The 11,970-nt window shown below is 40.6% G+C and overlaps 1 protein-coding gene across 1 annotated transcript in view; it reads left to right on the top strand.

The window, feature by feature from the left end:
* The first annotated feature begins 449 nt into the window (after positions 1-449).
* The window catches only part of ANKAR (ankyrin and armadillo repeat containing), a 37,648-nt gene continuing 26,127 nt past the window's right edge, over positions 450-11,970 (top strand). Inside the window, exons 1-5 of the mRNA XM_078393563.1 lie at positions 450-1,468; positions 3,562-3,999; positions 6,416-6,579; positions 8,566-8,681; positions 9,741-9,918. Of these exons, the coding sequence (XP_078249689.1) occupies positions 871-1,468; positions 3,562-3,999; positions 6,416-6,579; positions 8,566-8,681; positions 9,741-9,918 (1,494 nt within the window). The 5' untranslated portion in view covers positions 450-870. The remainder of the gene's footprint in view (positions 1,469-3,561; positions 4,000-6,415; positions 6,580-8,565; positions 8,682-9,740; positions 9,919-11,970) is intronic.

The raw sequence follows: 11,970 nt of genomic DNA, 5'->3' as shown, positions 1-11,970 counted from the left end.
TGGCCATCTATCAGAGATCCTCCATCTTTGGATTCCTTGAATCGACAGGATGTTGGGATTAAGTGAGCCTCCAGATCCCTTCCAATTCCGTGATTCAAGGGTGAACTGCAACTCATCCAGAACCTTTTCATTAATCTCAATAAATCACATAAATGTTGGTCTAGTGCACTGGTTCTTAACCTTGGGTTACTCAGGAGTTTTGGACTGCAACTCCCAGAAGCCTTCACCACCAACTGTGCTGGCTGGGGTTTCTGGGAGTTGCAGTTCAAAAACATCCAAGTAACAAAGGTTAAGAACCACTGGTCTAGTGTATGGATGTACAGTATCCTTATCAATAACAACTGAGATGTCATTACCAATGGTGCAGATATTTCATTCCCTTGTGGAACTATAGTTTGCAGGAGGTCACAAAGAGTGATAAAGCCTTTTGAACTTCCCTGTCTAAAAGGAATAAAGCATAATTATGGCATTTCATTATCACTTTTTATAGGTCTTCAATATTAGGGAATTAACATTAAGCCACCAAAGGGGTTATTACCCAACCTCAGTAATCATCACATTGCCCTATCCCATCATTTAATACTGAAATGGTTATATGACTCCGGTTGATTTGCTTTCTTTTCATTCACATCGCAGTAGCAGGGAACCTGTGGGCCTCCAGATGGTAAGGAGCTACTACTACCGTCACCTCTCACCATTTGCCAGACTGACTAGGAACGGTAGGAACCAGAAGCCCAACACTATATGAAGGACCGCATGTTCGCATGTTCTCCTGATAAAAATATTTCTCACCCAACAGATTGTAGGGCACTTAACTCTATTTTTGTGTACTTTTATAGTTAGAAATCACAGGAAGAAAAAGGCTGAATAATGTTGAGACCAATCAAAAAAATAGTACCTCGAAATGAGCAGGCTGACGAGGCTGCCTACTTAGCCCACTTGGCAGCGCAAAGAAACGCTAGTGCCTTCTTTGAGAAATATGAACGAAATGAGCTTCAGGAATTGCTTACCACTTCGTTCTGTAGCTGGCTGGCATCCAAAGATGATCTGCGTCACCCGTTGGACCTTCCCAGTGGACTTATGGGCGAGATGGAAACCATCAATGTTCAGACAGTTATTTTGCTTGCCCCAGCTGAGCCAGGACTTGATTTGGACTGTCGAGAAATCCACCAGATGATCAGAGAATTGTCCGTTGGGATTTATTGCTTAAACCAAATCCCTTCTATCAGTTTGGATGCCAATTATGATCAGAGCACTTCTTGTTCTCTCCCTCCAGCATACTTTGACACAAGAATAGGGCAAATGTTAATAGCTGTGGACTACATGCTGAAAGCTTTGTGGCATGGGGCCTACATGCCCAAGGAAAAGCGAGTCAGATTCTCTGAACTGTGGCGTTCTAGCATGGATATTGATGCAGATGGTACCCCACAAACAGAAAAAACAGCGGGTGCAGAGTTTTGTCAAGCTGGTAAGAATCATAGACATACTGACATATTTGTGAGGAGAACTGCATCAGATATTCCAAGTCTGATGAAGACTGGATTTCAGATGTCCGAGTTATAAATCCACAAAGAAGGACCTCCAAGGAAATTTCCCCAAGCCAGCTGCCAAAGGGCCTTTTTCCTGAAGGACCCACTTTGTGGGTGTATAACTTGGATGTCGGAAACCCAGTCTTCACCAAGCTTGGGGAGATTGTAGAGGAGAGTCAGGGAAAGCTTCTCAGAGATTTTGGTGTCTCTAGGTGCCTGGGGGGAATTTTCCTGGGGGATCCTCTTTGTGGGTGTATAATTCAGATGTCCCAAACCCAAACTTCACTAAACTTTCAGAGCTTGGAGGGAAGAGGCATGGGAAGCTTCTCTGCGATTTTGGCATCTCTAGGTGCCGGGGGAGTGTTTTATAGGGCTTTAAATGCAAAAATGAATTAAGTCAATTTGTCAAAAAAACTCATGAATTTGTTATTTGTGATTCATCAAACTTGATGAATCACAAATCAAAATGAATCACAATTTTTCCGATTCATGCCCATCCCTACTGGTTATCTATATATTCTAATGTTTGTTTACTTAATTCTGCCCCAAAGCAGCAACTATTGCTTAAAAGTGACCCTTTGTTGCCACTTAGCAGGCCTTTGTTTACTTTTACTGTCTGATGACACCACAAGCAGAAAAACTAGTAAGCAAAACAAAATGTATTTACACCAATCATCCATCAGATGTCAGTACAGTGGTGCCCCGCTTGATGCTTACCCCACATGACGTCGAAATCGCTTTACAATGAGGTTTTTTTGCGATCGCTATTGCGATCGCAAAACGATGGTTCCAATGGGGTTTTTTCACTTGACGTCGATTAGGAGCCTGATTCGCGAACCGTTTGTTCGCTAAACAACTATTTTTCCGGTTCCGCAAAATGGCTTCCCTTTGTAAAATGGCTTCCCTCCCTTCTCAAAATGGCTGTTTTCCGGACCCCTGCTTCGGAAGACAGCATTTTTAAACAGCTGATCGGCGGTTCTCTATGGGCAATCTTCGCTGCACAATGAGGTACTTCCCCATTGTAACGCATTGACCGGTTTTCAATGCATTCTAATGGTGTTTTTTTTTTTCCTGCTTGGCGACGATTTCACTTAACAGTGATTTTCCAGGAACGGGGCAGCACTGTATATGTTATTTTCATATCTCTCGTGTATGGATTGGAAAGCAAAATGGAAAAAGAGATTCTCAAAAACATGTTACTCTTTCAGCAGCCTCACTTGCCAGACTGGATTGTAATAAACAATGCTTTCATACCACAAGGTTAAAACTATGATATTTTTAGGCAGTTTCAGGGCTATTTCTATAGCTTCTGTAATTGTTTTATTTCTTAAACATACGAGGTATAAAAACTTGACACCACTACTTGAGAATCCACAATGGTTTCTTCATTCTAGGTCCACTCTCGGCCAACATGGCCAAAAATGGTGGGAGTTATAGCCCATCTAGATGTGGGAGAAAGTTGGCCCAGGGAGTTCCTGTCAATCACAGCAAACAATTCTGAAATGGACTGGCACAGAGTTTGACCTGATAGAAGGCAGCCTGTTATGACCATCTGAAATTTGCACTAATGTGTCCTCTTCTGCTTTCCTGCTACTTCACAATATGAGCATTCTGATGCAGATGGAAATGTATATTAATAAATACATATCTGCAATGTCAATACCCCACCAAAAGCTATGGTGAGCTTATATATTGAGACTGCTCTGCTGGACCAGGGTGTATGTTTGTCTCTTTAAACATATGAGCACAAAGAAAGACATACTTTCATGTAATTTCACTATTTGCAACTGACCAAATGAAATCGAACATCAGAAAGTTTAGTGGTAATTTCCAAGTGCAGGTAAAGTTGGTCTTTAACGTGTAACATTGCCTTGTAATACTTGAACCTCTCTGAACTTTGAACTATTACACACCATCTATTTCATTTGCAGAGATATATCCATGTATGACAGGAAATGTCTGCATTTTAACATATTTAATTTTTATTCCATACACTTATAGCTTTTTTTTAATGTACATGTGTATGATATAGGTCTAGTTGATATTTCCAGAGATCCAGATTTCCGAGGAATCTATGATGAAAACCTGAATGAAGATCCAACCTATGACCCTAACAGCTCAGAAGAAAAAGGATTCTTCATGCAGTTTGTGGACTATATGCTTCTCAAACTGACGTTTGCTACCACAGAGGTTCAGCAGTATGAAAACGTATTCACTTTTGATGCAAAGTATAACCTTTCTAGTGCTATAAGAATGACTGAAGACCGCCTTGATACTCTTTCGTACCAAAGGCTACAGCAGAGGTTAGGACTTCAACAAAAACTTGTGAAGAAGTACCTAGAACAAAAGGCTGAAATCCGAAAGTACATAGCATACCTAAAGCTGATGAGTTTTCTTATTCCGTTTATCATTGGCATGAAAAGAAAGAACAAGGTTCCAAACTTGAATCGGCTGCTTCAGCCATATTCAGGTAGGAGTAGCTTCTATGTTGACACAGTGCTTCTGATTTGCGAACAAGATCTGGTATGCATCATATGTTTGCATTTTATAAGAAATAAGCTATTGGCAATGGTCTTCTTGAAGAGGCAAATGTGGGCAGTACCATCTCAGACTGGGGGTGGGGGAGTACCCAGTTGCTCCTTCATACCCTAAACCAGGGAGCCCCTTGCGGTTTGTATAGTATCAGTGGGCCTAGCCAGTGACCAAAGATCTGTTCTCAATCATCCCAGAGTGCAGGACATGCAACAATGGGCTCAAGTTAAAGGAAGCCAGATTTTGGTTGAATATCAGGAAAAACTTCCTAACTGTTAGAGCAGTACAACAGTAGAACCAGTTCCCTCGGGTGTTGGTGAGTGCTCGAACACTGGAGGCATTCAAGAAAAATTAGATAATCACCTGGCAGATATGCTTTGATGGTATTCCTGCCTTGAACAGGGGGTCAGACTTGATGGCCTTGTAGGCCACTTCCAACTTCACTTTTTTATAATTCCATGAAGTAGTTGGAACTCCACTCCAGAAAAGAGGTCATGTGAAAATCAAGTTGGCCAATTCAGTTAAGTGGTCTATAATTTTAAAACCAGACAATTTGGGGTTGCATTTGCATTTTTGTTTTTTAACAGCAGGAATTTATTTGCCAGATAAACAGGCCTTTTCATTAGATGAAAATACTGAAAATCTGAGCATCGGAAAGTTAATCAATATGCGTTCGTATAATAAGTGAATCATGCTAGCTAATTACTCAATGTACTTAAATTACAGCAGGACAGTTGGCTTATATTCTCCATTTATCGAATAATAAGAATCATGGACTCTTAGACCTGTAAAGTTGGAAGGCACCCCAAGAGTCATGGGGTCTAATCCCTTGTTGAAGCATTCCTAACAGAAGGCCATCCGGCCTCTGTTTCAAAACCTCCAAAGAAGGAGAGTCTTCCCCTTCTGGGGTAAAATATCCCACTGTTCAGAACTGTGGCCAACCATCTTGACAGCTAGTGTAAGCAGCACTGTCTTCAACCCATTCTGTCATGAGGCATGGGGCATAACCCCAATGAAAAGGAGAAGAATATGGTGTTCCCCTAAAAAATATAAGATGTGTCTGTCTTTTTTTAAAAAGGAAAGTGAATAGGAGTGGGTGGGGTGTTGCTGTTGCTATTTTCCAAACACCCATCAATAGATTCACCTCCAGATATCAATGTCTTCTAAATTTTAGTATCCTGAGGCAATGATCCAGTTACTCCATTCTAGCTACAGATCTGCCACCATTCAACAGCTGTTTCTGGCAGGAGGTTCTTCCTGGTGTTTAGCTCAGGTTTAGTCTTCTCATTTTGGTTTATTTATTATAATTAATGTATTCATACCATGTGTAGGCCATCTTTCTCCCTGTGAGGGGACCCAAGGCAACTCACAATATGAAAACAAATAATACTAAAAGTACAATTACAAGTTAAAAGCAACCAAACATGCAATAATAATTAAAACCACATTAATTAATTTAAAAACATTTGAAACTTTAAAAATATGCACATGCTCCCTGCAATTAACTCCAGTCAGCAGTCTGGCAGCTGCATTTTGAACCAGCTGAAGATTCTGAAGTTTTCAAGAGGAATGTAACCCCATCAAGCACAAGTTGCATCCCTATTCTCTCATCTACCTTCCGGTTGACCAGATTGGCGTCTGGATTATTTTTCAATTTGTTTGACCTCATCAGCTCATTACCAAGCACAGGTTCAGATCCAAGGCAGCTTCTTTGGATTTAGATGGAAAAGACTGATAGAGTTGAGTGTTACCACCATCTATCACTGAGCCTCAAAGCTCTGGACATCCTCTCCCAACAGTTTCATGTAGATATTAAATCGCATGGGAGACAAAACAGGACCCTAAGGGATGTCACAGGCCAATGCTGAATGTATTGAATAAGAGTCCCCCAGCAGCACCTTCTGAGTTCTAGCCACTTTCATTCAGGAATCCCTTTAATCCATTCATTCAGGTTCTACCCTCCAGAGCTGCAGAAAACAAGCATACTCCATCATCCCCATACTAGCCCCATATTGGACATCATATCAATTCTCCATCTTCTCTAGGCTAAAAATATCCAATGCTCTTAGGTAAAGGTAAAGATTCCCCTTAACATTTAGTCCAGTCGTGTCCGACTCTAGGGAGCGGTGCTCATCCCCGTCTCCAAGCCATAGAGCCAGCGTTTGTCCAAAGACAGTTTCCATGGTCACGTGGCCAGCACGACTAGAAACAGAATGCCATTCCCTTCCCACCCGTGGTGGTACCTATCTACTCACATTTTTGCATGCTTTCGAACTTATAGGTTGGCAGGAGCTCACTCCGTCACATGGATTCGCTCTTAACCATTCCTCAAATCCTGTTTTCCTTTTTAACAGATGACAAAGTTAAAACTGAACGTGAACTGCCTCCACTATTGCTTGGAACAGATTTTAAGTGCCAGCATTTTGTGTATGGTCAGAATCAATATTTCCATCTCCATGGTGGCATTGAATTTGATATTGGCACTCCTTCCGTTGAAGATGTCTCACAAAATATTAAGGTATTGAATCAGTATTTTTGAACCAATGTTGTCTGCATTTCTGCATACTACTGTATATCCCTTTAACATAGGGATATTAGACGTCTATGAGTAGTGGGTTGTTTCAGGTTCCCTCTTTATTTAGTCACAGTAATCAGTTAATAAGGGAGCATGGCAGCTGATGTACAATGCAGAACAATGCTTTCTAGTGCTGACATCAGAGGAGAATGCAAAGATAGAAGGAGGACTGAGAGTGGCAAGTACCTAAAAATGCTTTGTGCTGTTTTATTTTTGGACTTCATACAATTAGAAATCAGATTAATCTGAAAATGGAGGAAAATCCATTTTCATCCTAGCAACTCATTTGAACAGTTTATGGAAGTTCTCTGGTAATTTTAAATTACACTGTGCTGTGAATAAACTTTATTTAGGAGAGAAATGTTGAAGTTTCATTTAAAGATATCTCAAAATCAACAAGAGAGAAAATACACTAAAATGTTATATCATGCATTTAGCATGATACTTTTCATATGTTTACTTTTCAATGGCAAAAAACTTTATTCACTATGCTGGTGCAGGTCAAATGAAATCTACCTCAGTGGTGAACTACTGCTAGTTATATTCTGTGTAGTGCTCCATTCACATGACCTAGCATGCAACACAGAATACAAGCACTGAATTATTAACTAAAAGCAATTTGCAGCTGAGATCTACACCATTTGACTTATCCTAGTGGCCATAAGTAAGAGGATTCTGTCAAATAGCTAGCAGCTCAATAGGTTGAGTCTTTCCAGAAATCATTTACATTCTTCATATACACTAAATATTTGGTTTAAGATTGTTTTAAGTAAAGTAAAGATAACCACAATTCCCTTGCCAGTGGAGATCCGCCTGGCTCCCTCTCTGGGTGTTTTCAGGAATAAATTTAAAACCTGGCTATTTGGGCAGGCTTTCCCTCCTGCCGTATCTTAATTTCTTATACTTTGACATCCTTGACCTATAATATATATTTTTGGTTTTATTGTTTTTTAATTTGTAAACCACCCAGCGTAGACCTTTGGTCTAGATGGGTGGGATAGAAATCCAATAAATAAATAAATAATTTTTGGTGAAAAATAGAGAACTACAGCTGTAAAAATAAGCAGCAATAAAGCACTGAAGCCAGCATGTAATTGAAGAGTCCCAAGATTAATAAATGTAGGGCCCAGGAGTAATTCCTTGGTTTTTGCCTGTCTCTAACACATTAATCAATCAGCCAGAGACAGAGAGATCCAATAGATGTTTGTTTATTTTCAGCTGAAAGTAACGAAAATAAGGCACAAACTCCACTCACAGGAAAAGCATGAGAGGGAGAAGGAGCCCCGCATACCAAAGTATACATTTTTACAAGTTCAACATGAAAAGAGGGAGGCAAAGGAGCGTGGAGAAGGAGGGGGAAAAGAGGGACTGCAGGTGCCTCAGCAGCAGCCTATAATTCATTTCTCCCCCACGCCATGTAAGCCACTCAGACTTCTCCAAGGTGAAAGTTCTCATTTAGAAATACCTTAATTGTAAATTGGAAGAAACTCTGATGGACACCCCCTCCTCCCTTGTCCATTCCTGCCTGCCTAAGCAAAAACATCCATATAGCAAAGCAGGTTTACAGAAAGCAAAATAGCTACAGTTAGGCTAATACACATATGTATTTTATATGTATTAACTGGACCCCTTTATAATGGTAGTGGTGGCGGTGGAAATAAAGTGTGTATGTGTGGCCACCATGCTTGTTTCTAGCTTAATCATTGTGGTTTATTAAATCAAGAATGTTGTATGTGAGCTGGTCTGCTTCTTTGTCAGTGTACAATACGAATATTTATTGATAGCAATGAGATCTTTAGTATATTTAGCATATTTTACATCAAACTGACATGTTTAGCTGGATAAATTAATGCTTGGTTTTGGCACAACTAATGTAAATAACTTTAGAAGCATAAATATGACCAGCTACTTTAATATCTCTTTTAATAGGATGCCTATAATGAAATGCATACATGTGTAACAAGCCATCTTGCTCAATTGCTTGACCCCGAAGCACCTTACAGAGAACATTACCCCATACCAATAATGGATTTTCATGGAAAGAGGTAAAGACCACTTGGGATATTTTCTACTCAGTTCTAGGAGACTTAGATCATGTCCCAAATAACTTTGTGGCTAAGGCCAAGGCAGTCCTTTGTGTGTGCTAGACGTTACAATCATTTGTAAAATGATCTTTGAGTGATTCCTAGGGTGAATTAGGAATTTGCAAAACTTTTAATTGGTTTTTGCCGATGAACAATGGCCCTGTGTCATGTGGCCTCATTGTATGTGTCAATAAACCAATTAGAGCATCACAACCACTCTGGCTGCTCAAAACAGGCAGATGCTGCCACAGATCCCACTGGTGGTGCTGAAAACTGGCTGTGGCTTCTGATGCTCTCTGTGGCAAGACTGAGCATCTACTTCTCTCCTGCAAGGGGCAAGAAGGAGGAAATGGCCACCTTCCTTCCATCCCTCACTTTCTCTTTCTTTTTCTTTCTTTCTTTTTGCAGCATTGCCGAATTCTGAGGTGTGCTTTCCTCATTGCCGGTGGCAAATGGGGATACAAGAGGCCACCAGCAGCTCACAAACATTATGCTGCTGACCACTGGGTTAGAGTGTTGGGTTTGTATTATGCGGACCCACACTCAAATGCCCCTCTCAGCCACAAAACACACTGGGTGACCCCGGAACAACAATGTCCACCTAGCAGATCAGGGTTGCAGTGGAAATGGGGAAGGGGAAACTTTATATGCCATCTGCAAAGAGGGCATGCAGAACCTTAGAAGAGCATAATACTATTCCATTGATTCTGTTGAGGTGACATAAACCAGGCAAGCACCACGTGGCTTATAATGCTGAATGCGGCCTACAAGCAGCATGTGGTAGTTTGCCAAGGGCTTCTACCCCATGCCACTTCTGTGTTCTAGAAAGAGGGTGGAAGGGAGGGCTACCAAGCCTTTTGATGGACCACGTTGGTGGACCGCATTGCTTGGCAGTTGGAAGATGTGCTAGGTCAGTAATTGCACAGATACATTCTAAAGATTGCATGTAGGATGGACTACAGAACAAGGTTTTAAACATATTTTGGTTTGTTGTGTATTCTTCCCTTCTACATGGTCCAGCTATTATGTAATCGGCATTGAACTTGAACCTTTTTATCTGCTTTTTAAGACCCAGTGGTGGGGAGCCATAAATGAAGTAATAAGCACCCTTAAACCCAAAAGGCTTCCATTAACTGATGTTCAAGCGATGGAGCAATTCAAGAAAAGATTTGGTTACAAGAAAGCAATTAAATGTAAGGTATGTTTTCTTTAAGGAATTGAATGTTCCAGCAGGCGATGCTGAGTGATACGCTTATTAGACCATGTAAACTTAATGTGCAGAGAGACTAGCTTTTGACTCATCAGTCATCAGCTTTTTCAGCGCATTATTTTGCCAGTCAAAATAATGGTATTTCTTTCCTCCTGCAGTCTCTTCTAAAAATACCTACCTTTGCCCTCTTATTGACAATGGGACCCACTCCCTATTGCCTTGCATCTCTTTGGGCCATCTGAATAGGTGACCCAAGTGGCTCAGCTTGAGAAGCTTTTCATTGGAGGCAACACAAGGTGGTATGTTTTCTGTCATTACTAGGATAGCCAAATGCAAAAAGAAAAAAAAAAAGGATAGAGTTCCTCCACCTTTAACATCTGTGCCCAAAAAAGAATCTAAGAAGTTGGGTTTTACCTTGCAACCTTTGCCATATAACCTTCCAGGGATCCTTTCTCCTTTTGCCCCAGTTGCCCTAATGGTGATGAATCTGATGATGTTGTATTCCTGCTCAGCACTTTATCTATCAATGAGGATATACTCAGGTCCCCTGCCGTACTGGCAGGTGTAACTTAGCATGGTAACTACAACTCCTAAAATACATGCACCTCTAGGTTACCCATCCTCACACTTTTCTAAGCGAAAAAGTCAAATATTATAACATTTTCTCATAGCATTCCTGACCCAACTCATACATGAACAAAGAAACAAAATCAAATCGTCTCTTTTCGCAGCAGCAGACTCCTGATAAAGCCAGCCCTCTTAGCGGATGTTTGTTTAATATTCTTCATGACTTTAATCACTTAAGGAACATTAAGGGAGTAGACTTGAATTGATAGAGAGACTCCGTGAGGCAAGAACTGCAAATGAATTAGAAACTTTGTGTACACAAGGCCAGCAATGTTCTCCTCTTAAAACCATCAAGTATAATATTGCCTAAGATTAACAAAAGGGTGCTGGAAGGAAGAGCTTTATTTATTTCTCTTTACTTCCTGAAATATTTCTATCCCGCTCTGATTTCTCTCATTTTATTAACTAATTTCTAGGCTAGGTACCCAAAGCAATTTTAGAAGAGCTCGAAACAGTGTACATTGTATCAGAATTCCACCATTCTAGACAGTCCATGATCCCCATGCTGCAGAATGTCCAGTGATGAAGCGTGTTTTAATTTGGTGCTGAAATGTGGTCAGAACTGTTGCTCGCCTAGCTTCCAAGAGGACATCATTCCACAAGCAGCATTCCATGGCAGAGAGGCCTCTCCCTCATGGCTCCACAAAATGTTTTGCTCCCACTGGTAGTAAACAGAGTAGGGTCCACAGAGGAAGTCCTTTCAGGTGCTGTCAAATATGGCAAATATGTACATTTCATTCATTTACAGGCACAACTACCTGAATGTTGTGGAACTACAAATATACAGGAAAAATCCAACATTGCTATGCAATATAGACTGAAATCCCATAGTAAGTCACACTTGAGTAGACCCATTGAATCAGTGGAATTTATTGACTTACCAAATATCCTGGTTACACTCTTATTACCAGATGTCAGTCTCTATTTTCTGGGAGTTTCAGAGTTTATGTTAAAGAAAAATCAAGCACCTAACTCTGGCATGAAGATATATCTGAGAGGGTGCAGACTGTGCCCGCTGAGACCTTAAATGGCCAGAGACAAGTTCTCAAGGCACTCCTTGAATTACGGAGAGCCAGAGGTAGCCAGCATCCCTCACAGCTAATTATTTTAGAAAAAGTGTGTGTTTCCTAAAATTGAGGGAGTCACAAATGGGGTTTATGGACTCCATTAAGATTTCTGCCACTTCTACCACAGTTCAAACAGATTGAGATTAAATAGATCTGCAGTGGTTTGTGCCAGAGCTTCGGTAGTCTCTCTGTCTTCTCTGTCCTCTGTTTAAACATGGGAGGATTCATGACATTGAAGAGAAAAACAAAACAGGACAAAAAAGATGGCTAATAACAGAAATTATGCTTGTTTTCTCAATTTACATAGTCTATACTGGTCCTAGAATTCAGTTTCACAGAATTGTAT

This window comes from Pogona vitticeps, chromosome 1 (assembly GCF_051106095.1).
Source record: "Pogona vitticeps strain Pit_001003342236 chromosome 1, PviZW2.1, whole genome shotgun sequence".
NCBI classification, from domain to species: Eukaryota; Metazoa; Chordata; class Lepidosauria; order Squamata; family Agamidae; genus Pogona; species Pogona vitticeps.
Note: the sequence above shows the minus strand (reverse complement) of the source record. Positions and strands in the feature narration are given on the sequence as shown.